General features: G+C 40.1%; 1 protein-coding gene across 12 annotated transcripts in view; it reads right to left on the bottom strand.

Moving 5' to 3' along the window:
* NRXN3 (neurexin 3) overlaps positions 1–27,211 on the bottom strand; it is a 1,799,700-nt gene that overhangs the window by 401,954 nt on the left and 1,370,535 nt on the right. For all 12 annotated transcript variants that reach the window (XM_081510568.1, XM_081510570.1, XM_081510571.1 and 9 more), the window contains one exon: positions 9,536–9,717. In XM_081510568.1, the coding sequence (XP_081366694.1) occupies positions 9,536–9,717 (182 nt within the window). The remainder of the gene's footprint in view (positions 1–9,535; positions 9,718–27,211) is intronic.

Raw genomic sequence — 27,211 nt, 5'->3', positions numbered from 1 at the left:
GTGTGTGTGTGAAGTCATGTCTGATTCTTTGAGATCCTATGGACTGTAGCGTGCCAGGCTCTTCTGTCCATGGGATTCTCCAGGCAAGGACACTGGAGCTGATTGCCATGCCCTCCAGAGATGTCAAATAATTCACCTAAGTACATACAGCTGGTTGGAAGCAAAGCTATATTTTTGAATCACAGACTACTTGCCTCTAAAACTTGGGATCTGTCTGCCATTCCACAGTCTGCCTGTTGCCTCAAGTCATTTACTGTGGACAGACTGTACACCTACTTTGAGAATACAGCTTGCATTCTCTTCCTTTGAGGTTACACTCATGCTAGTATCTTCATCTGGCATGCTCCCTCTCCAGATTCCACCAGCCAAAACCTGACCCACCCTGTCCATGCACATTACTTCAGTGTCTACAACCAGTAGTATTTTTACCTTCCTTTGTATACTGCCCATCTTCCCTTAAAACAGAGCCGTGAATACAGTTTTTATTTCCGTCCTTGAATGTTTAACATCTCCACCATCTCCAAATAAATTGCCATTTCGTAAATATGTGTTGAATTAAAATGATCGCCACTACGCTTTCTACTCTGAAACTTTCATTAGGGGTGTAACAGTAATTAAGAATCAGAACTGGATCTGAATGCCTGCTCAGCCGTTTATTAGCAGTGCTAATCTTGGGAAAATTCACTAGCTTCATTAAACATTAGTTGCCTCATTTACGAAGTGAGGATATTAATAGTGACTACCTCAATGAGTAGTTGCGAGCTCATAATAAAATAAAGTAAACAAAGTCTTTGCACAGTGTCTAGTACCTGGTACTTCGTCAGCCAATATTTGTGGTGAATGATGGCAATGGTAGTCATGTAAGATGAACTCTAAAGATACAGTCCGAAATAAATGTAGGAAATAACCATCTATGCCATTAAATTACCTGCCATCTTATAGACAGTGGAGTAGAAAAACAAACTGAATTAAAAGAGGTTAACTAAGGAGTCAAGAATAGAATAGGAAACATTTTAATTGCCAATCATCTCTTCTCATTCTGAGTATGAACTGACTTTGGGATGAAGGTTAGTTTGGTCGATCAGCAGGGCTTATCTAAATGTCTTTAAGTGACTCTAGGTTCCAAAGGCGTCCTCTCAGGTTGGGGAATGACAGATCTGGCTGTCAGTGCCATGTGTGAGGCTAATACAGTTGTACAGCTCCCTCTGCCATCTATCAGGGAAACACTAAGAAGATGAAACAGCTCCAGTGACAGCATCAGGATCTAAGCACATGATGCTATGGGGTGGGTGGCTAATGAATTCCCCAATCAATATGCTGAGCTCCGTGCCTTCTGAATGCAGCCAGGGAGCTAAAATCCATCATCTATAGCTTCAGGGAGTCAGTGAGTTATTTCTTGCCCCGGTGCACTGAACAATACTCCAGGAGTAATGACTAGTAACAGTGTAAGCGGTGGGTCAATGAGATAATTCATCTAAATGATGGTGTTAAGGTAGGGTTGTCATTAAGTTATATGAGCCCCAGCACTCACTAGATGGTGCCTAGGGTTTGCCTGCTTGCTGCACTTGGCATTCATCTGTCAGAAAAGCTTCTGCTATTCAGAACTTGTTCAGTATTTGATAACTGCAATAATTTAGGATATATGCCACCAGGTTGGCTTTAAATCAGCAATATCTTGATGCTTCCTTAGAATTTTATATTCGTTAAGCTGGACTCTCAAAGGTCTGGTTACAAGTCTATTAGTTAGGAAATTAAATACATTGTTTTCTGAGTTAAAAAAATGTTAATTGAATAAAAAAGTACCAATAATACCCAAAGCTATCCATGATTGAAAATGCACTATATGCCAGGAGCAATATAGTAAGAGTTGTATTTACATTGTCTCCTAAATGCGTAGAAAATCTAATTTCTCATATTTTAATTACCATGTTCTTTCAAGTCCATTAGCTCTATGTGAGCCAAGGTTGATCACAGAATTCCCAAAACATAGCAATTAGCATGGCATGTAAAAGACACTCAATTCACATATAAAGAACGTCACTCAGGAGCTAAACCCTCTTTATTCTGACTTGTCTAAATTTATATTATATATATGCATTGATGATTCTGAAACAGGACTGCCATCAGTTAACAGTCAAAGTGTCAGTGGTATCAGTGATAAATGAGAGAGATATGGTCATCTGGCCTTGCTTCTCATAACTGTCTCCCAGCTATAAAATGTTTTCCACATGCACTGTCAACTCAATTTTTTCCAGCTATATTACTGTACATTTCATCTGCACACTAAATTTATCATTCATTTTCTTTTACGTCTGAGGACTCAAAAATCTATGAAATGCTTTTGTCTGTATATGTGCCTTTATGTTTCCAGTTTCCTTGTCAGCAGCAGCTACTCACCTCCACTCACTGTGGACTCACATTGGGATGTTGTTTCCAGCCATGACTCTTTCTGAGCCCCACTGATGCCCAAGAATAGGGCCAAGCCCTCTAGGTCTTTATCTGATGCCCATGGTGGGTCTCAAACCACTTTTCCTCGTCTAGGAAGATTTGGCTCTTTTGATGGTCCCGCTTGCTGTTACTGTTTTCTTCTCCTCCTCCTCCCTCCTTCCTCGCCTCCCCCCCACCACGCCTCCACCCCTCCACCCCTGAGACCAAGACCGCCACCTCCTTCTCCACCTCCTTCTTTTTGCAAGCTGAGCTATGGTTCATATAACTGAAGAAGGAACTTTAGGGCAGGATGGATTATGCTTTTACAGGTGAGTACAGAGCCCTTTGGAACATGAAGGGCAGTGGAAGCACAGTACATCACCTCGTGACACTGTAGGGACATCACGGCCAACAATGAGACACTGAGGAAGCTGCAGGGGTCTACCCAGTCTACTGACTCAGCCGGAACTGGGTTCTTCACTGCATGCTAACGGGACCCTCCAAAAGTCTCAACTGTAGATTTGATTAATTCAAAAATTTGCTTTTGATCAGATAAAATAGGAATTTGCTTGCAGAAACTGTCTCAGTCGACTTCAAAAACACTTAAAATGAAATTCTGCTTTCCATGATAAAACACTTCCTTTCACTATTTTTTTTTTTCCTCCAATGAAGTCATCACCTGCTAGATATTTCATCAAGAAAACTACCCTTCTCTCTTCATGCAGTCCTTTGCCAATAACAACTTCTGAAAACTTTATTTCATCTGATCCCCAGGAAACTCTTATGAGGTCATCTTTTTTGGTGCCCATTTTAAAGAAGAGAAAGGAGAGGCTCAAAGCAGTGAAGTGACTTGCTGAAAGCCAGGTAGCTCACTGGAATGGACAGAAATGAGACTCAAATCCAAGTCTTCCAACCACAAATTAAGCACATTTTTCTACTACAGCATTCTGCCTTTCAACACCATGCGTGGAATCAAAGTCAACAGATTTAGATCAAAATACCTTGGGAATAGCAAAGATCTGAGAAAACACACATGACTTGCATGCAGGTGCTGCTTGTTGTTCAGCTTACATAAGCAGTCACTCCATCAAAACCCCCTGCCACTCCCTTCTCCCACCTTCTCCTCCAACTCTGCCGGGATGGAACAGCTAAGCTGCGAGCTGCAGAGAAGGTCCCCAGCAGGCCTTCTCCACAGAAGTGGCTAATGATCTGGAAAAGCTCCTAAGCCTAGAAAACCCAAAGAGGCCTTTTTCACTAAGAACAAATAGCAGCTAAAGGAAAAACAGAGCCAGCCTGCAGTGCGCAGCACTCTGTGGGAAGCGAAATTGCATCTGGTGGATACTTCTGTTGTTTCCTTGTTCTTTTTCTCTTGACTTGTGTTACCGGTCTTGAACGCCAACACTCCTCTGGACTCCTCTGCAGATTCCTCCATGTGCCGTGCCTGAACCCAATCCAGTTCTGCCACTGGCCAAATCCAGAGATGAACCTAAGCTAACAGCCACCTAACTTCACTGAAGACTAACCCAGAGGTTGATGGTTTACTGCAAATATCCCACACACAGACAGCCAAGTGAAACATCCAGGCCAGCAATTTATAGATGCAATAGATGTGAGCAACAGACCATTTATCATAATTCAGCTCTGCTCCCATTTTTTTCTCCAGGAGTCTCTTCAAGGGCTATAAATTATGGAAAAACAATACTATACAAGCCAAGCTTAATAAATATCTGATTTCCCAAACTCGACAATGAGAGAATACCATCAGTCTTTTTTTTTTTTGGCAGGGGGTGTTGGAAAGAGAACATTGTGCCCTTACGGAAAGGGGATTATGTGAACAATAACCCTTTCTCTCTACTCCTTTGTTTTATGTAAGTGTCTACATTGTAAGTCAGGAAGGAAACAGTCGGGAAGGTTATAGATTCTTGTCAAACAAAACAGGTGCCCTGACACACAAATTTTCACTGTTCCTGAAAGGCTCATAATTAAAAAATGAATCCAAGAGGATTTACTGTAAATTACACACAAAGAGAAGAAAATTAATAGGATGTCTTTTTTATACCCTGCATTAACTATATAAAGAGAAGCTAACTGTTGCCCAGTTCTCCCCATCCTTCTATTTTGCAGGTGGTGAAAGGAGACTGTCAAGAGTGTCATGATAGCAATGGCAAGCACCTCATGGTAATCCTTTCTCCGATCATACTCAATTTTGTCCCTATTGTATAAAGAAGGTGACTGTACATGACACAGCTCCATAGACACAGGGTCAATAGGCAGTTGTCTTTCACAACCGATAGCTTCTCTCCAAATACTGAGCAGATTAATCTCTCAACAAAAGGTTTCAATGGAGGGAACTTATATTTGAAGTAATGATTTGTAAAAATCCCTCTGCCCTACGAGATCCCTCCACAGGATTTGATTTCATGAGCGCACACTTCAGTAAAGATTTTTTTGCCTTTGTTAGACACATCTCATCTATGATTTCATTAATATCATGATTAATAATGGACACATAAAATAGTACATCACGGACGTGTGAACCAAAAGTGAAGAAATGCAAGCTAATTTGAAGCAAACAGTCTAAATTATTTTGATCTGTTGGCCTTCTCTGATTTTTTTTTTTTAATGATCTAATTCTTATCTTGTTCAACAAGCCTATTTAATTACCATGAGACCCAGGTGAGTGGGAAGATGTTTGATTTAAAAGAAATGAGCCCAAGAAGGAAGAGCCCCTATTCTTTCGGCAAAAACAACAAACGTGAGCAAAGTGTAAAATAGGAAAAACTGTTCCTACAGCACCTCCCCAACCATGTGTGGCGTCCCTTTCTTTGCACCAATTCTTTTTACCCCAGGGCACCAAAGCTTTCATTCTAACCAAGCTCTCTCCATGAATTCCTGCCACTCCCCCAAATGTTGTATGTCTCCAACTTAGTCATGCTGATTTATTTCTCCTTCTTGCTCTCATGAGTTTGGGTAAACTCCGGGAGTTGGTGATGGACAGGGAGGCCTGGCGTGCTGCAGTCCATGGGGTCACAGAGTTGGACACGACTGAGCAACTGAACTGACTAACTAACTTGCTCTCAAACCCTGTCAGAGCAGCTGACTTTAACCTGGTGTGGGAAAGAACATACGAAGACTGACTAAACTAATTTGTCAGTGACTCAAGGGCCTCCAGGGGAATATGAGCTGAAAAAGACACCTACTTTCCTAAAGAGTTTTTTAGGTGTGGTGACTTTAGGATGGCAAAGGAAGAGATATGGGAGACTTCAAGCATGTGAAGAAGGACCGTGAAGCCTAGAGGAAGTGGAATAAATGGGCAGCCCGCTTCAGTCCTTATAGCCCCGCTTCCACACAGGTGGCAGACAAGGCGGGTGGAAGCCCGAACTTCCACTTGCTTTATTTCTTCTCTTCTTCCAAATCCTCCCAATGCAAAGCTTGCATGCAGAGAGTAGCACTCAGAGCTGACAAGCAGGATGACGTTCTCTGCGTTCCTGCTCTGGGGTCTTGACATCAGGCAAGTCTTGTTTTAAAGAGTGGCTGCTCATCCTGGGGTCAGACTCCCCAGTGTTCTTGGGAGAGAATTTTCTCTTCCCTCAGATAGGTTAGGTTGGGGGTAAAAAGGGCTTCTTCCAAACACCTTGTTACCACTGCTCAAAAAGTCAGGAATTCCTAGGAATTGCCTTTCGCAGCAGTTTACGAAACACAAATTCTCAATCTCTCCCTTCATGTCTCTCTCTTTCTCTCTCTTGCATGTGTGTGTACGCATACACACACGATAATTTCAGAGTTTATACTTTTTTTCTGAGCAACGTATTAGCTTGACAACCACTCAGGAGTAGCAGCAAGGTACTTTTGGTTGTTTCCACAATTAACACCCACACTCGCAGAATGAAGCTCTGCCCACAGATGACCCTGGTGAGACCCCATCTCTGGGCAAATGTGCCCTCTCTTGCTCACGCCCACTTGATCGTGTTTTCCCTTGCCCCTGGGATTCACCCTGCCTTCACTTCCTCCTCACACCTGACATGGCTTTCACTGGTTCTCTTCTCCAAGGGGGAATGAAATCCTTTGCTTCCTCTCCAACCCTTTCTGCTCTTAGTAATGGCCCTTACATTCCTTTCTTTCTGAGTAATTTTCTTTAGTACAAGAAAGCAGACTGTGTTTAATAAACGAATCCATGTTTGACAGATAGTGAAAACCACATAGAATTATCTAGTAGGCATCTGTGGCTTCATTTTCCTGATGCAGCTACGTCAGTGTCCAAAGCAAGAGGCTGGATTTTGTCAAGTTATTTGACCTTCTCTCCACTATAGTAAGGAACCTTCCCTTTCCTCTGCCTACTCTGACATCAGTTTTTAATCACATGTTCTATATATCTCTCTGGGGACGTTTGCCCAGTCTAGGGCAGTGGTCACCAACGTACAATCTGCAGCCTGTTCTTATAAGCACATTTTTATTGGAGTACCATCACATACATTTTCTATCTCTGGCAGACACCAGAGATGTTGTATCAGTGACTAACAGATGATTTGAAATGACCACACCAATGAAGGGGCCCCATGCTCCAGAAGGCCAGAGATATGTCAGGTCCATTCCAGAATGGTGTGGTTTCTTCAGATCACAGGGTCTCTTTTTCTTTTCTCGAAAAATGCCAGATGGCATTTCCTAACCCAAGCTCTGAAGGAGAATCTGTTGGAATTTTCCAGAATGCTTAAGCAACGAGAACATCATGGGAATAAGTTCACAATACCCAAGGGAGCTCTACACATTCTGATGTAAAATTTCTTGTATGTTTGCTTTTAAAAAAGAGTCAAAATGGAATGCTTTGGTTCTCCCTAGAAGTTCCCAGGATCCTCATATCCATTTTATAAAACTGCTGCCAACTCCAAGTAAACTACCAGAAAATAAGAAAACGTTTCTCCTGAAAGTGGAAGTGCTTTACAAAACACAAATGGGAAGAAATGGATAAACCGGTAGCACATTATTGGACTCGAAAAGGATACTCATGGCTGTGCCAAATCATATTTTTCTTAGTAAGTCACACTGAATAAGAAAAAGAAGATAAATCACTGTGAAAATGCAAGTGAACTGGTAATAATAGCCTAGTTATAGCTGCCATGAAATAGTCATTAAGTTATATGCAGCATAAATCTCACAGAGTTTTGTAAATTATGGTGGTTCTTAGAGGCCAAATAAAGATAAACTGTACTAACTACGGCTGTGTTTCTCTCTGCTCCTTGGCATGGCTTTTTAAAAGGCTTGAGCTCGGGCTCAGAGTACCACGTGGTCCCTGAAGCATCCGAGGAAGTGTTAAAGGTTCACGGCTCTCTTCAAGACCCCTCTTCTGCATTTTGAAGCCGATCGTTTCTAAGCAGTCCTTCTCTGCCTTTCTGAGCAGTCTTGGCTTGTTCTGGCTCACTCTGAGATCAGACAGGCTTCCAGCTCAAGCCTTTTCCTTCCAGCTGCTTCTATTTCCAAGGCCTGCTGAAAAAGCAGGTGCTGGAGAGGGGCACTGTTTCCAGGGCTGAGCTTGCTGTACGGTTCCAGCCAGCCATCACCACCCCACAGCCCAGCAATGAAATCTCACCCCACTTGCCTCAGTAGATGCACACGTTAGCAAAACTCACATTCAAAGATTACCAAGAAATGTCCCTTTTCCTCCTTTTTGGAGGTTGGTGATAATCCCCAGTTGCCTTTTCTTCTTAACTGCTTTATCCCCCCTGCTATTTAAACTGAATTCTTATTGCTCCAAATTAAATCCATTCTTTCTAGCCTTGTCATTGCTAACTAATGAGAGCAATTCCTCTCTTTGCTCTTGGTGGCTGCACTCCGGGTACTTATGGATGAGAATCATATCCTTCTCTAGCCCACTTTCCTAACTGCAGACTCACAGGTGATAAAATGGGTTAATTGTTGCTATAAAAATATTTTCCATCCTCATAACGAAGTAATTTTTTCCTCCAAATCATTTTAATTTCTTTGAATTGCACGGTGTTCTTAATGATCTGCAGTGAGTGAGGGCACAGTCCTCTTGAGTTTACATACACAAGCAAAACGTCGGGTATATGTGACGCACACATACACCAACTCCTGGCCATTGCATTGCTTCTGTTCGCCCCACCCACTGTGGCCTCAGTTTTTACCGCGTGTTCTTTACATCTCTACAAGAAAGCCTGCAGGCTTGGGCAGAGGTTGCCCAAGCACAGCCTGCAGTCTGTTTTCATATACATATTTTTATGGCAATATAATCACGCACATTTCTGTAATGATGGATTGGCCATGGCTGCTTTCACGTTAACAATGGCAGAGTTGAGTAGCTATGTCAGAGACTGCATGACTCGAAAAGCCCCACATATTTCTATTTGGCCCTTCACAGAGCGGTCCCCAACCGTTTTGGCACCAGGGACCGGTTTTGTGGAAGACAATTTCTCCATGGACGGGGGTGGGGGTGGTTTCAGGGTGGTTCGAGGGCACTACATTCGTTGTGCTCTTTATTTCTGACCTAATACTGCTGCTAATCTGACGGGAGGTACCAGTCTATGGCCCAGAGGTTGGGGACCCCTGCTTTGCAGAAAACCTTGGCTGACTCCCCAAGGTAGATCACTGACACTCAAGATGGCCTTGCCAGTTGCACCAGGTTAGGATGAACCGTACCTGGTCAGTCTCATTTACACCTAAGTGGGAGTGAAATCGCTCAGTCATGTCCGACTCTTTGCGACCCCATGGACTGTAGCCCACCAGGCTCCTCCATCCAAGGAATTTTCCAGGCAAGAAGACTGCAGGCGGTTGCCACTTCCTTCTCCAGTTTACACCTAAGTGGTCTGCTAAATGTCTCATGGCCAAACCACACAGTATGGGAGGGAGTCTGGACAGAATGCGTTTTATATTTTCTACTCCCGAGGTACCCTCTGGGCATCACGGTTCACATCCAAGGGGGAAAATGAGGCTTAACACACAGCACTCCTTAGGTGTGGCTCCAGCACACAGAGGCAAGGATATAAGCACGTGCTCCGGCGTTGCGTCAGCCTAGAATGTCCCACGGCATTTATCTTGCTCACTCACTCAGACCACCAGGAAGACAAGAGAATCCAGGCCCCAGCCCGGTACTCACGATGTGAAGCTGGAGGAAGTCGCCGAGGCCCGGGGCGCTGTCGATGCGCACCAAGATGCCGTCCTTCACGGTCGTGCTGAAGCCCACGGCCAGGCGGTCGGAGCGCGTGCTAGGCCTGTCGTTGGCCGGCCACGTGTAGAGGATGAGGCCTCCGCTCTTCCCGAAGATGTACGTGGCGCCAGCTGCGAAAGCAAGGAGAGAGGGAGCGTGAGGACCCTGCAGGGCTCCTCCCCAGCTGCGGTTACCCCGCCGAGACTCTGCACAGGGAGCCGTGGAGAACAACGGCCTTCACGTGCCCGTATCCGGAGACCAAGAGGGATGCAATGCAGGGGCTCAGAAGACGGCCGTCACCCCAAATTAAAGAGGCAGGCGAAATGAGTTAATCACAAAGCAGATGCTAGCCAGAGACAGTCCTCGCATCTCCAGGTCCTGCTGAACAAGGGCCGAGGGCGGTTAGCATGCCATGTCTGAGAGCTCTGCTACCTTGGGACAAACAACTATTCCATCTTCTTCCATCTCAGCCAGGACGGCACGAGAAAGGACCCATCAGCCACCCTCTCAGAAAAGAAAGCCTGAGAAAACCGAGTTAGGTGACTCAACGCATTTGTCTATTTCACTCTTATGTTGCTATATAAAAGGTGATAAAATTAATTGCAGAGGTCTTTAAAAAATTAACTCTATATTTTTCCCCCTAGTTGTGGTGTTTGGTATTCTATAACAGAGTACCAGATGAACCAAATATTTCTGACTCCTTTCCAAACTAAATTTCGGAAAGAAGATATAAGAGAGATGGAAAAAAAAATCCAGTTGAATGAATTTTGATCATGACAAGCAGCATTCACATATGACTAGTGGGTTCAATGGTGTTTTTAATATTTACTTGTGTTTTAGGTCTTATAATTGATAAACCCAAAGGTCAGTAAGAATATATTAATTTAAAAATATTTAGAAAAAAGAGAAAGAAAAATAAGGAAATACTTACACCTCACACATTTCAAAGGTCTACTTTTAAAAACAAGTTTTTAAATCTGAATTTGGGGAAAAGTATGCAGATTTTGTAGCCAAAACAGCTATATCATGGTAGTTTCCACCACTGTATATATGTTACCCATAGTGAGTAATTCCATATGTCATTCATCTCAAAGTTCAGAGACCATTTGGCACCAGATTTTCTTGTGTGTTTCCCACTGATCGTAGTCCAATCCTTGAAACTGTTTTAAAGCCACATGAGGCAAGCATTCCTATACCTCTCGAATTTTCTAAAAATCCCCAGCATGGGTCTACATTTAGTTTACAGAGAATATTGGGTTGAATTATGTTGTTTGAAGAAGACATGAGTTATGCAGCCTGCTCAGAAATAACAGAGGAAGCTGCTATGAGGCTAGAATTAGGAGTATATGTCATATCTTACCCTTTTCTAAAGCTTTAAGCCACATTGTATTCTGAGGCACATGAATTTAATTTGTCCTCCTTGAAAGGTCCCTATTCTAGTTGCTCCAGTAGGCTCAGTTTGTGTATCACATGTAGCATAACATTACTTTCCTTTTATGAATTTCTCAATTCTTAGGGGGTGGGGTCTGAAAAAGCCCTCCACATTCATCTGGAGATTTGAGGATTATGGTATGGGAAGTTTATGTTTAATTCTACATGCACAACAATGTTTGCTCTCTATTATCCACAAACACCCTCAAAGCCTCTTAAAATTAGAAATGTGGATATAATGATTTACCCTTAATATCTCTCCATCTGTGAAACCCTTAAATAAATTCTTTTCTGTAGATGATTACAAATATCATCACCATTCCCTTTGTTCTTTATTTGGAAAACTGAAGGTTACTCAGTAATTATTGTATAGAATCACCAAAAATGCAAATTAGCATGTGACATTTTTGTGGCCATTTATAAAATCTTACCCTATTTGGTCCTAAATATATAGTGAATCCTGCTACAGGAATAAATGCATAGTCTATCAGGAAATAATTTTGTCACTACAAAAACAAGAAGTAAAAAACTGTTACCAGCAACAACATATACATGGTACATTACAGTTTACAAAAGATTTTTCAAATTCATTAGCTGGATCTTCACAACAATAGTCCTATGGAATAGTTCATTGATTAACATCGTTTGGAAGTATAGACCCAAAGATCAGACTTAAATAATTGACACCCTCTTTAAGTCTCCACTTGGACCCTCCCACCTCCCAAATCCTGGCTTTACCATATACCAATCATAGCTTAATATCATTTTGCAATAAACTATACCAAGGATATACAGTTGACTGCACTCATTTTTTTTCACATCTTCTCATTAGAATGAAGCAGAATAAAAAAAGAAAAAAAAGGCCATAGCACACAAATCTAACATTTTTTCAAAGGCTAGTCTGGCTTTCTGACTATACATATAACTTTAGAAACTTTCTACGCTGCTTATATTTTCAACCACTGTCCTACTCAGTAATTCTCAATATACAGAATACAAAGAGGAAGTGTATTTTAAAAGATAAAAACACAACTTCTTATATATAGTGGCTAGAAGGTCACCATAACTACAATTTTTTAAATAAAGAATGACATTATACTATGACGGTATTAGGATAAGTAGATATAACATATTATTTCAGTTATTTTTATTGCTTCTGTTCTGAATTTAGGATGTCACTACGTTAGATAATTCTAACTTTATAGGTGAAAAGGGCATAAAAGGTACAAAGTCCTTGGGTGCATGCATGCATGCTCAGTAGTGTCCAGCTCTGTGTGACCCTATGAACTGTCCGTAAATATCCATACAGTCCATAAATGTCAATAACCTCAGATATGGAGATGATACCACCCTTATGGCAGAAAGCAAAGAGTAACTAAAGAGCCTCTTGATGAAAGTCAAAGAGGAGAGTGAAAAAGCTGGCTTAAAACTCAACATTCAAAAAACTAAGATCATGGCATCTAGTCCCATCACTTCATGGCAAACAGATGGGGAAAAAATGGAAACAGTACCACACTTTATTTTCTTGGGCTCCAAAATCACTGCAGATGGTGACTGCAGCCATGAAATTAAAAGACGCTTGCTCCTTGGAAGGAAAGCTATGACCAACCTAGACAGCATATTAAAAAGCAGAGACATTACTTTGCCAACAAAGATCCATATAGTCAAAGCTATGGTTTTTCCAGTGGTCATGTATGAATGTGAGAGCTGGACCATAAAGAAAGCTGAGCACCGAAGAATTGATGCTTATGAACTGTGGTGTTGGAGAAGACTCTTGAGAGTCCCTTGGACTGTACAGAGATCAAACCAGTCCATCCTAAAGAAAATCAACCCTGAACATTCATTGGGAATACTGATGTTGAAGCTGAAGCTCCAATACTTTGGCCACCTGATGTGAAAAATTGATTCACTGGAAAAGACCCTGATACTGGGAAAGATTGAAGGCAGGAGGAGAAGGGGATTACAGAGGATGAGATGGTTGGACGGCATCACCGACTCGATGGACATGAGTTTGAGCAAGCCCCAGGAGTTGGTGATGGACAGGAAAGCCTGGCATGCTGCAGTCCATGGGATCCCAAAGAGTTGGACACAACTGAGTGACTGAACTGACTGACTGAGGCTCCTCTGTCCATATGATTTTTCAGTCAAGAATACTGTAGTGGGTTGACATTTTCTTCTCCAGGAGACCTTCCCAACCCAGGGATCAAACCCATGTCTCCTGGGTCTCTTGCATTGGCAGGCAGATTCTTTACCACTGAGCCACCGAGCCTTAACATATGGCTTATTTTGCTATGTAGAAATAAATGTTAAAATGTATTCTTGTGCTGAATTTGCCAGTAAGGGTGACTGAAGACCCTGGATGCTCCCATGGTCCAATGTTGGCTTTAAAGGAAGTTAATTAATAGTTACAACCCTCTACTCTGGTAACCTACTAATTTTTTTTCTTCTTTAGTTAACTTTGTTATCTTGCATGGTTTTTAAAGGTAAATAGATGCTTTCTGGTCTTTCTAGTATAAAATACCTTAGAGTCCCAGGGGGAACATGGAATTATTTTGCTTTACATTTTCAAATTAAGAAGTTCATTTTATTATTTTTAAATGTGGATTACAAATCACATTACAAAAACTTTTGGGGAACATCCCAGGAACCATAAGAATCCTCCTTAATCCATTAAAGATTTTCGGTTCTAAGCCATGCATTCCACATCACATGCCTTCCACCCCGAGAAGGAGTCTAGCATTTCTGATTGCTGGTTTCTCACTGTGCTCAGAATGCTTATGCTAAGATCATACTACAGTTATCAATAATCAGGACCATGTAAATTCTCTGCTTGCTAACAAAAGTGATTAATTCAACTGAGGAAAAAAAATGCTGTGGTAGCATTTTGGCCATTTAACATTGAAGAATTTGCAAGTTGGCAAGCAGCTGAGGTTGCTTTACTGAGTTCCAACCAACACACTGTTTCAGTAATGGAATCTCCATGCTGTGACCATTAGCCATGATAAGGTACATACACTACCTCTTCAAATAGTCAACAAGCATTACATGTTATTTAACCCACAACTTCTTTCATCTGGAAAGTACCCACAATGTGTCTGGCTCATAGTTTTTATAACTGGCTAGCTCTTTATTGGGATGGAGCTGATGGTGATTTTGGCAGCTCCATATCCATACAGTATATTACTTATTTAGGGGATTACCAACAGGAATAGAATCAAGGTCCGATTTAAGATTTATACTAGAAATAAAAATAATATGTGCACGCCTAGAAAATCCCATGGACAGAGGAGACTGATGGGCTACAGTCCATGGGGTCACAAGAGTTGGACCTGACTTAGTGACTAAACCACCACCACCACATATGTGTATACATTTGCATGTACATGTGTGTAGGTATGTGTACAAAGAAGGGAAGGTTTAGTTAGAAACTACAATAGACTACCTGGAATTTTTTTACTGTCTTTCCCCATCAAATAACTAAAGATACAGTGACTCCAGAAAAGCATTTATATATTATATTGGTTATATATTTATGTTTAAAAACAATGAATTGGCTGTTTCTGAAATAATTTTCAATTGGTGTTAAAATGGAACAAGTTTGGAAGCATCTCCGAGGGGAGACCTGAGAGAGTTACATGTGAAGAGAACTTACAAGGATCTATACTCAATATTTTGTAATAACTTATATGGGAAAAGAATCTGAAAACGTACATACATACACACACACACACACACACACACACACACTCACATATATGGGGCTTTCCCCCGTGGCTCAGCAGTAAGGAATCCTGCAATGCAGGAGACCTGGGTTTGATCCCTGGATCGGGAAGGTCCCCTGAAGAAGGGCATGGCAACCCACTCCAGTATTCTTGCCTGGGTAAATCCCATGGACAGAGGAGCCTGGAGGGCTATAGCTCATACGGTCACAAAGAGTCAGACACAACTGAAGCAACTGAGCGTGAGCGTATACATATATGTGTGACCGAGTCACTCTGCTCTACACCTGATGTTAAGACAACATTGTAAATCAACTATGCTTCAATCAAAATAAATTAAAATTAAAAAGAGAACTAGATAATTTACTGGTGGAAAAGTGAAGCAGGTAGAACAATACATTAAGTAGTAATATAATTCTTGGCATGGAGACTGCCTGGTGGGCAAACTAGGATAAGAAACGAGATGTCAGACTCCTTGCCTGGGACCCTTTGAACGCTGCCTGAGAACTCAGTTTAAAATAGAATGGCACTGAGGTATGTCTACCTTCCTTTATTATATCATGTTCCTATTCCTTATTTCTATTTTATTACTCTTTCATTAACCTTATTCACATTCGTATTCTTTATTGTAAATTGGTAAATCCTTTTGGAAATAGGCTATCAGTGACACAAAATATATTATGCCAGTAGATGTAGTTATTGCTATTAACTTAAAATTACCTTTAATTCATATCAATTATCACACAGATAATAAAACTAAAATGGAAAGGCATTGAAAATGACAAATATCTCTTCGAGGCAATGAAGACACAGCGCTCAAGGATCTCGTAATGACTGATGACCTGCAAAGCAAAGTTTCTCAGTTTGTTTTATATATTTAGTTTGTCCCATGTTTCCTGTTATGCACACTCCTGGCTCTTTTGGGGGTGCTCATAATAGTAGGGCCTTATAATTCGATAACTTCAAATGGTGTTCAAATTGCTTTCTTTGGGAGTATCTTATTTGATGTCTCTTTCTCCAGTACCCACTGAAGTGCTAATGGTAAATATTTTTATTACTGCTTTAATAGAAGGGTAAACAACGGCTCAAAGAGATTAAATGACTTCATGTGGTGTCACATGTTGGAACTGAGACAGAGCCAGATCCTCCCTATCTTGATTCTGCCCTCGTCTCCCCTCCACAGGCCATCTTGCCCACCAAAGGGACATAACTTCTGTAAAGAAATTCCTGGAGGCCAAGAGCTCCAGGAGGAGAAGGGGAGGGTAAATGACAGATGAAAAACAAGACCCCGGCATTACAGAAGGAGCCACAGGGGAATACAAGGCGAGGGATAGAGATTTTAGAAATAGCCCTGCAGTGTATTTATTTCACAGATGGTTGTTATGGTCTATTTTGTGTACTCTGAAATTTTTGAAATAAACACCTAAATCAACGATGAAGTCACCTTAAATAAAGCAAAACTGAAGGGACTGAATATTAAGAGAGAGATTTCATCTGTTTTAAAGAACACACTCCATCTTTAGCAAAGAAATGATCAGATTTACTGCTCAGCTAACTGAGAAACAGACAATATTGCCTGAGTCAAGTATATCATCAGGGAGATCCAAGCCCCGTTTCTTAAACAACGCTCGTCCACGTAAGAGCTCTCTCCATATGAGGCAATTTCTTTCTCTTTCGTAAAGAAAGAATGAGTAAAACCAGTGGACATTGAGCTAGAAAACACAGGGGCAACATTTCAGAGCATACCCCTCAATTAGAGATAAAGTATACAATGCTCTATACGTTGAAACTGATCTAAAACTAAAGCTTCCAGGGATGCACTTAAATTTCCTTTTGCTTAAAAGTATTTCCATAAGCTCATTGTTCTTTCCTGGGGGCAGTTATTTCTTTCCCAGACCTTTGGTAGTGCTTTACAATGTTATTTATGATACTCATGTTAATCCTAATATTAATAATTATACTCACTGTATGGATGAATCATTTATCATGCATTATAGTATACAGTACAGTATTTCGAATTCCTATGCTTTTCACTTTAGAAGTCACTGCTGTATTCGTTTGTTAGGGCTGCCGTAACAGTGGAGATGGCCTCCTCCCTCCGCCTGTCATCACGTGGTCTACTTGCTTTACTCAGGAGTCCTAATTTCTTCTTCTTATAAGGGTACCGGATATATCGGATTAGAGCCCACCCTAATGACCTCATTTTAACTTAACTACCTCTTTAGAGACTCTATCTCCAATTACAGTTAAATTCTGAGGGGTTATGACTGGGGGTTATGACTTAAACATATAACTTTTGAGGGGACATAATTCAGCTCATAAGGGTCACTATTTCAGTTTTAAAGATGAGAAATGCTACATAAAGAATGAGGTTAAAAAAAAAAAAAAAACTTGCCCCAAATCTAAAGGAATCAGGAATTTAATCCAGATCTATCTAACTTAACGAATATATCTCCTTTAAGTTTACCTATGTAACTGCATGGGGATAAGGATAATGAGAGAGAGAAGAAAGACAGTGTTTGCTAACAGGCAGCAAAAAATAAACAGCAAGCGAGACGGAAACTCAATTCCCACATAGTGGAAATGGCAGTAGAGGGCTGACTATTTTGATCATTTTGTCTTAGTTACATAACAATGGTTTAATATGAAGTTGTCCTCTATCAAGTATATAAAAAGGTCAGACAATAGCCTACTCCTGATTAATTATACACCATGCTCATAAAACTCTAAATTATGAAGGGTGGACTCTATAATGAGCTTTATTTCAGAAATTAACTACAGCCAACTTAATTTTAACTTTATAACCAAGCTAGTATCTCATATAGCAAAACAAAATAAGTACCAGGAAATTGCACAGCATTTAGGTTTAAGAAAATAAATATTGTTTTATTGTTAAGCAAAAAGAAAATCCAGAATCCTCTGTACCATGAACTCCTGAAGGACTGCTGCTGCCGCTGCTAAGTCGCTTCAGTCGTGTCCGACTCTGTGCGACCCCATAGATAGCAGCCCACCAGGCTCTGCCATCCCTGGGATTCTCCAGGCAGGAATACTGGAGTGGGTTGCCATTTCCTTCTCCAGTGCATGAAAGGGAAAAGTGAAAGTGAAGTCGCTCAGTCGTGTCCGACTCTTAGCGACCCCATGGACTGTAGCCTACCAGGCTCCTCCATCCATGGGATTTTCCAGGCAAGAGTACTGGAGTGGGGTGCCATTGCCTTCTCCGTCCTGAAGGACAGGGTTGTTTAATTTTTCTCTCTATCAACACTGAATGCTCAGGAAATAAATGCTGCTGAGTTAATCAATAAAACTTGGCTCACCTATACTTTCATATCTTCACACTGTCATTCAGGCATCTGCCCATGAATCCATCTCAGCTTTTTGTCATTTCATCTCAGTGTAGAAATATTTTATAAATACTCATCAATTGGGGTTCACAACATCCCCTATGATGGAATAGCTTCCAATTTGTAAAAGAAATCTAACTGCAAAGACATTTGAATGATTTTTCTTTGGTGAATTTTTGGCAGGCTCTGATAAGAAAATCACACCCACTTTTAGTCATACTGTTTTACGTTACCCTTCAATTCCTAAATTACACTGAAAACTGTTTTTAGTACATATATTTCATCTATATACTTATGTATGTATATATATGGAAATAGTTCTTAGATTTAACAAGAATACACACTAGAAAAGCAAAAAGGAACATATCTAAGAATAGCAATGTTATCATTCTATTTTACAGAGCATTAACTAAGTACAAAGATTTTATATACATTTGTCCTTAGGCAAAATATAAATGAATGAAAAGAAAAAGAAAAATGATCATTTTATAATAACTCATCAGCCTTTTCCATAGCAGTTTTTTTGAAACTCATTCCTTCTGATGACATCTCATGGGATGTAGTTAGAATAAAAGGGGAGTTCGGAGTGCATTTATCTGCCTCCTTTTCCTTCTTTTATTCCACAACTTTGAATATTCTCTAATAAGAACAACCAAGGGATTTCTAAGTACTGAATATTCTGTGAGAAAGAAATACAGACGAAGAATAATTGTTTGTTTCCAGTGCTTTGATTTAAATTCTTGATTAATATGTACTTCGTACTTTCAAGGGGTCAGGGACTATAAACAGATGACTTTGGGGTATTTATGGTTCTAATTCATAAAACACTGTTTTCTGAAAAAGTTGGCTAATGTTTTTAAAAGTAATGACTCTTGTGTCTATGAGATACACCTCTTAATCACAGAACCAATGTCAGAGTTAGGCAAAAGGAAGACACTTCAGTTATTAAAATCCCTTCTCTGTATCTATCACAATCACTTAAGATTGTGCCTAGTTGCCCAATGATTAAGAAAGTGATAATACCATTCCTGCCCACATATGGTAATCATCTAAAAGTGAAGGGATTCACCAACATTACTGTACCTGTAGGAAACTTTCGTTTTTTTTTTATGCCTAGCATATCTTCCTCATTTATCTTAAAAAATAAGCCCCTTTACATGGAAATAACTATTTTCTCCCAAACCAATCATATGATTTGAATGGTAAGTGTCAAGCCCTTAACAGGTTCTTCCTTTTAGATACAGCTGATAGCTAAGGTATGGTAAATTAGCATGGATTAGACCAATCAGAGCATATCACTGCATTTTTTTTTTTCTTTTGGAACCTGGATCCAGAGAAACACCCTTCAATCCCTCATTGATGATAAAGTTATGCCATAAGAAGCACACAGCTGCCATGGCCACATTTCCTATGGGAAATGTTGTGAGAGGTTGTGAGAAAATCAGCACTGGCTGAAAAGTGAAGTCAATTGTTGAGTTGGGAATTAGACAAAGAAAGAAAATCTTATTTTTTGAGTACTTGATTTTAATGGTCCATATTGTGAAGCTGCACCTTGGTGTTTCTTATATGAAATTCTCAGCTGCTAGCTTCTTTAGTCTAAGCTAGTTCAAACTTGGTGGCTCAGTCGGTAAAGAATCTGCCTGCAATGCAGTAGACCTCCTGTAATGTAGAAGACCTGGGTTCGATCCCTGGGTTGGAAATATCCCATGGAGAAGGAAATAGCAACCTACTCCAGTATTCTTGCCTGGGAAATCCCATGGACAGAGGAGCCTGGCAGGTTACAGTCTTTGGGGTCGAAAAGAGTCAGGTAGGACTTAGCAACTAAACCACAAACCGCAGTTCAAATGTTGCTTCTTTTACAGCTAGAAAAGTCCTGGATAGTAAAGAACTTTTGGTAACTACCTCAGTGCCAGGAACAGGTAGGGGCACAATAAAAGACTTATAAATGAATTGGCAAAGAATGGTCAAGATGAGAAGCTGATACATTACCAAGGAATCTAAATATCATCTATCAAAGGAGCCCATTCAGTAACTCACATACATTTTAAGTTGGAACACTTGTAAAACTGATCATATTCTTGTTGCCAAAGAAATCCTTAATGATTTTCATAATTAGGTTGTATAACTCAAAAGCTTCAATGAATAGAATATTAGAATATTAATAAAAAAGAGACTGCTTTATATCAAGTCCTATGCTGCTGCTGCTGCTAAGTCACTTCAGTCATGTCCGACTCTGTGCGACCCCATAGATGGCAGCCCACCAGGCTCCCCTGTCCCTGGGATTCTCCAGGCAAGAACACTGGAGTGGGTTGCCATTTCCTTCTCCAATGCATGAAAGTGAAAAGTGAACGTGAAGTTGTTCAGTCGTGTCCAACTCTTAGCGACCCCATGGACTGCAGCCTACCAGGCTCCTCCGTCCATGGGATTTTCAAGGCAAGAGTACTGGAGTGGGTTGCCAGTGCCTTCTCCAATCAAGTCCTATAAGCTACAAATAAAACTTTACTCAGAAGAAAATGTCTTAGATAATAATAAAGGAAATGAACAGAAATTAACTAAACTTCTAACTTAAGGCACTATTACAAAACCAAATAAAACTAATAGCTCAGATGTGATGATTAATAAAAGTTGAAGTATACCCAATGTATTTTAAAAATAACAGTTAAAAAGCCCAAAGCTTGCACTTTCAAATGTCAAAGAAAGTATATAAGCCCCTGAAACACCAGAAATAAGAAAAACTCAAAGAGAAAAAGATAGAATAGCATAAATTATAAAGGAAATATAATCATAGCTCTAGAAAATGTTAAAAATATAAAAGACTATTTTGAACAACTTTAGAGAAAGATTTGAAAACCAGAGGAAATTAATCATTTCTAAGAAAAACAATTTGTCAAAGACTTCTAAGAAACATTAGAAACACTCAATACACTAAATGACCACAGAAACCTTTGGAAATGTGATTCAAGTCCTACTATTTAAAAGATGTAGGTCTGGATGGTTTTGTAGGTAAGTTTTATCTAACTTTCAAAGAAAAGCTAATCCCCAAATTACTGAAAAGGTACCAGATCACAAGCAAAGTTAAATATCTCCCTCAATCAATTTACAAACATAACAAAATTTTAATATTGACATCTGCTAAATATACAGTGTAAAAACAGAACAAAATATTTTAGACTAATTTCACTTATGAATATTGATTAAAATTTTTTCTGAATAAACATCAATGGTGAATTGAGAATAATATACCAAAGAATATGAGAAATAATGTACTTCAACAAAAAGATATCTATCAGCAAAATTCATTATGTCATCCTGTTAAAGTAGAATTATAATTTTATCCCTGATTTTCAGAAAGGCTTGAAAAACTCCAGGAGTCATTTCTTCAAAAATTCTAATTAAAATAGGGATTGCAAAAGGTGTTCTAAATATTATAGAGATGATCACTAAAACTCCAATACTTTGGCCACCTGATGCGAAGAACTGACTCATTGGAAAAAACCCTGATAATGAGAAAGACTGAAAGCAGGAGGAGAAGGGATGACAGGGGATGAGATGGTTGGATGGCATCACTGACATGATGAACACGAGTCTGAGCAAACTCCGGGAGTTTGTGATGGACAGGGAAGCCTGGTGTTCTGAAGTCCATGGGGTCATATAGAATCAGACATGACTGACTGAACAACAAAAATAATGCTTCTAAAAACTTAAAAATTATCAGATCAATTGATAAGTTTATCCAATACAAATAAATACATAAATATCAATAGCTTGCCACCCTTGCACAGATGATTAAATGATTTTTGACAAGGGTGCAAAGATCACTCAAAGAGAAATGACAATCTTTTCATTAAATGATGCTGGGAAAACTAAATATCCAAATGCAAAAAAAGAAGTGGGTGTTCACTTTATACCATATACAAAAGTTAATTCAAATCAAATCAAAGACCTAACAGTAAGAGCTAAAACTCTAAAATTCTTAGAACAAAACACTAAGGGAAAAGCCCATGACCTTTAATTTAGAAAGGAGTTTTTGGGTAGAACACCAAAAGAACAGGCAACAAAAGAAAAAAATTGATAAGCCGGACTTCAAAATTTTAAATGTTAAAGGACACTATCAACCGATTTAAAAGGTAACCCACAAAATAGGAGTAAATATTTGCAAAACATATATCTGACATGGGATTAATATCCAAAATTTATAAAGCATTCCTACAACTCAACAACAAATAGCCCAGTTAAAATATGGGCAAAAGGCTTGAAGAGCGTTTCCCTCTGCTCTCACTAGCCTATTTTCCAGACCTATCTTTGCTATTCTCAGCTCTTCAACCCATATACCAGACCAAAGAGATGATACCGTTTCTGTTTCCAAACTACACCGTGCTCTTTCACAGCTTTGCTTAGAGCCTCCAAGTAAAATGACTTTTCCCCTATTTAAAATCTGCAGCCCAAGACTCAGTTCAAGGCTTTTTCTTCTTTGACATATCCTCATTTTTATTTTTATTTCATAGCATTTTTTTCCAGTTTTATTGACATAAAGTTGACATATAATATTATATTAGTTTCAGGTGTACAACTTGATGATCTCACTAACACATGGAATCTGAAACAAAGCAAAACAAACAGACACATCCAAGCTAAACATTTAGCCTATCTACGAAGATACTGGCTTGTCAACTAAGGTGTTTACCTTAACGGGTTCTCTCTTTTTCAGTAACAGAAATATTTCAAGAATTATACCTATAATAAGGTAGTTTCCACCAAACATTTGGCTTTCATTTTCTGAAACACTTTTACTTAGAGAATATGTTAAAGTCACTCCAACACAGACTTGTTTTTCAAAGGTTTTAGATCTTTAAGTTTCTTTAATTAAATTTCTTTAATCTCTAAAAATTGTAGTGTTTAGAAAGTTTGAAAGTGACTGCTTTGGTCAGTGGGGAAGCATGATCTTAACTGTGTTTGAGGAAAATAACTGGTTGCCGCGTGGAAGATGGAAAGAGAAAAAAGTGTGTGCACGTGATCTAGGAGGCCCTGGAACATGCAGGACGAAGAGAAGCCGCGTGAGGGAGAAATGAGAGGGGCACTGAAGACCTGAAGAGTAAAAGGACTTGGTGATCTACCTGACATTTGGGGAAGAAAAAAGGAAGGAGTGGAGGCTGATTCCGTTTTCAAATTTGGGCAAATGAAATTATAGAACAAAAAAGGAAGCACAATTTTAACACATGAAAGTGGTAAGCTTAATTTGGGGGTGACTGAGTCTTGCTGCTGCTGCTGCTAAGTCGCCTCAGTCATGTCCAACTCTGTGTGACCCCGTGGACAGCAGCCCACCAGGCTCCTCCACCCACAGGATTCTCCAGGCAAGAATACTGGAGTGGGCTGCCATTTCCTTCTCCAGACTGAGTCTTGAGTATTGGTTTAATGGTTCTGTTGGAACTCCACTCCTATAAAGGACCAGTGCCTTAATTTTAAGCCCCAAGTGAGACTACCCTATTGTGTCATCAAAAAATGCACCCAGACACTGCTTAACAATCTCCCAAGTACATATTATTTGGCATTTGGAAGACCTGAAAGATTATGTAAATTGATCTGATAAATGATACCACTGAACATGGTTTTCCCTTGTAGCTCAGTTGGTAAAGATCTACCTGCAATACAGGAGACCCAGGTTCAATTCCTGGGTCGGGAAGATCCCCTGGACAAGGAAATAGCAGCCCACTCCAGTATTCTTGCCTGGAGAATCCCATGGACAGAGGAGCCTGTTGGGCTATAGTCCATGGGGTCACAAGAGTTGTTCATGACTTAGCCACTAAGCCACCTTTAAACCACCACCTTGGATGTATGACTATTTGCCTTTCTCTCTGGTTTCCATCTATAGGAAAACATAGTTTGCATACAGTTATAATCATAGTGCTTACATAATTTGCATCTGTTTTCTATTATAATACATGAACTGCTGTCTATATTACTATGCTTTTCAGTGAAATGGTTGCATAATATTCCAGGAGGTGATGGGCTCTAACTTAGCATTCCTTTCCTGTTGAGCTCTTAGGTTTTCAATTTATCTGTTGGCGTAACGGCGCAGGGTGGACCACATAATTTGATATACTAATTGACTCTGCTTCTTCAAGTATATAAGCTCCTAACCCTTAATATATTTTATCCTCTTCAAAGCCTCAACTTAGACATCTATTTTTCTCCCTTCGTTACTTTTAGCAAGACAATTGCCCTTTGCAACTATTCAATGGCTCTCATCTCTCCTGCCAAATTAAATACATTTTAAACATTTTCTCCCTTTAAGTCTCTCTTCAACATCTCCCCATTCTTTGAAAGTGTGCCTATTCCCCAGGTCCTCATGATAAAAACAATTTTTGCATTTATTCTTTGTTCTGGATCTTGTGGGAGGTGGCTGCATTATTCCTACTTAAAAAACTTGCCCGTTAGTCATCATGCCCTGGAGTGAAGCATTTTCCACACCTGTTCTGGCCTTATGCTTTTATTCAAAAAGCCAGGCATCAAGTCTATAGAAACTAATTTCCCAGGCCCTCTTCTTAGTTATAATATGATAACTTTAGCATTGATTCAACAGTGCAGATATGACATTCTGCAAATAAACAGCAGTCACTTCCATCAAAGCTTGAAGATTTGTTATGATGGATATATTCAGACATACCAGTCTCTTTTTAGAAAATGCAATTTTATGGAAAAATACAAGATAATTGGTCTTTAGCTCTTGCAATAAACTTAGATAGCACCTGCCATATTTAAATTAATACAGTGCTTCTCCTTGTTAGATCAAGCCTCCTGATTAAGTCAATCATGTGAAAAGATTCAGGCATTGCTCATGTGCACTCAGATTTTTTTTTCAATGTGGGTATTTTGTTTTTTAATGATGTGATACTTGCCCAGCTACTAAGTAAAGGAAATTGAAAGTTCTTTATGCAGCCATATATCCTGTCTGTCCTTATCTCTCAGCCTCAGCCTTTGCCTCATGTTGTGTCACATAGGTGGTAGGTTTTATTGGGCACTGGAAGATTCTCCAAAGCAATGACTTAGTATTTGCAGCCTCCGTGTGAACACTGGGTCTGCTGCCCAGAGATCACATGCACATCACTCTCGAGGATTTATTCCCTTCCTCATTGTCCCATTTCCTCTGACTTTAGCTGCCACGGTACAGATCAAGAAACTCAGAGAACAGCTTTGCTTCTTTTAATCTCTCTTAAACCTGCAGCAAGAACGAATCAGACTCACATGGCTGGAGCAGCAGAATGTAAAGTGCCAAGGCTGGCATTTCAATCAGCCCTCCCACTTCCAGAGGAAGTCTGGATAACAAGGAGTGAAGAGGCTCCTTTCCGTGATCAAATTAAAAGCTCAAAGGGTCTACCTTCATTGAAGCAATTCTTGACCTAGAGGCAGGACTGGTATGATTTCATAAGCAAGATGGGAAAACACTTTCTTTGAAGGGGGTCCTCTGACTGGTCACAACCAGTGATGATCCAATTTGACTAATTAGCCCATTAAATTTCATCCCTATATGTGTTCAAAGTTTTACTTTAAAGTGAACATTCTTCTTCAAAGTCAAACTCTGGGGAGAAGCCCACAGACAACAGGTGTACAAAGACACCTCAGGTTTACTATGTGGAAGTCACAGTTAGAGATCATGCTACTATTTTCTGAATGATTCCTACTTCACAGTCAAAGATGACAACAGTGAGCTAGAACCTGTGTGATGCTGGAGTTTGTTGCCCAGCAGGGGTCAGAGATGTGCATAGACATGATCAGATGATGAGTTCCTTGCAGGCAGTGGTGATGTCATGTGCTTCTTTGTGTCCTCATGATGGCTGAGTCCCAGGCTGGACACATAAAATCACGTGGTATAACAGTTGGAAGGGGAGTTTGAAAGGTACCAGTTGATGTCTTTGACTTACAGATGCAAATACCGAGGCCCAAAGAGGTTACAGAATTGGTCTAAGGTGATGAGTGGCAGAGGCAAAGTAGAATTCCTTTCTCCTGGGATGGATGTGTGGACACACTGGGGAAAGGGTGGGATGTGTTGGGAGGTGGGCATCGATGTATATACCCTGACCATGTGTAGAATACACAGCTAGGGGGAACCTGCTATAAAGCTCAGGGAACTCAGTTTAGTGCCCTGTGATGACCTAGATGGGTGGGGCAGGGTGGTGGTGGCAGAGAGGCACACAATGAAGGGGATATATGTCTACATAGAGCTCATTCACTTCCTTGTGGGACAGAAACTAATGCAACATTGTAAAGCAATTATACTCTGATCAAAAAAAAAAACCTCCCCTCTCCTGATTCCAGTCCAGGGCCCTTCTTAAAGTCTTTCCGCTACCTCTAAAGTAGGTGCTTAAGAAAAATTTGCTTATTGATCAACTTTAATTTACACTCCATCACATAAGATTCTGTTTGAATAGTAAGAATCGCTATGGAGCAGGTTTAACATGTGTGTGTGTTTGAGAGAAAAAGCGAAAGCTTATTTGTCACCTACGTGTATATGCGACTAGATGTGTATATGCGACCTATATACGTACATGCGACTTATGTGTATATGCGACCTATGTGTATATGTGCATGTGACTAGAAATGAGTGCAGAGAAAAGACAGATGTAAGGTCACATATACTACATTACATTAGCATTTACTCTACATGGATATGCTTCACTGGGTACAGAGTGATCTGAAACCTCATTTTTGAATACATAAAATTACAAATCTTGTATAAAGGAGCCCTTTTCTGATTCATTTTTCTTAGTCCACAAGAAAGTGAAGCTAAGTGAAGAGATGTGAAAATATCTGAAAGTGTTCAAGCTCAATCACTGAAGAAGCTAAGCTCAAACTAGAGTTTCTCTGCTCCCTGGAAAAGGATCCACTTGGAGCTTGATGGCATCTTTGCCAATCCTAAGACCTCTGTTATAAGGGACAAGCTAGCCCACAGATCTGTTCCATCTCAACAGGTATAATGCTGACAACACACGAAGCTCCTTCAACCCAGTGTCAGAGACCTTGAGAGGCAAGAAATGAGAGGGCCTGGCAGGGGTATGCTACAATCTGAATGGGATCTCTTTCAAAGCATGGTGCAGCAGGAAAGACACATATAATGGCTATTTAATCATCTTCACTAT

This window comes from Giraffa tippelskirchi, chromosome 7, assembly GCF_054371585.1.
Source record: "Giraffa tippelskirchi isolate mGirTip1 chromosome 7, T2T-mGirTip1v1.2.pri, whole genome shotgun sequence".
In the NCBI taxonomy this organism is placed as follows: Eukaryota; Metazoa; Chordata; class Mammalia; order Artiodactyla; family Giraffidae; genus Giraffa; species Giraffa tippelskirchi.
This window is presented reverse-complemented; position numbering and strand designations above follow the sequence as displayed.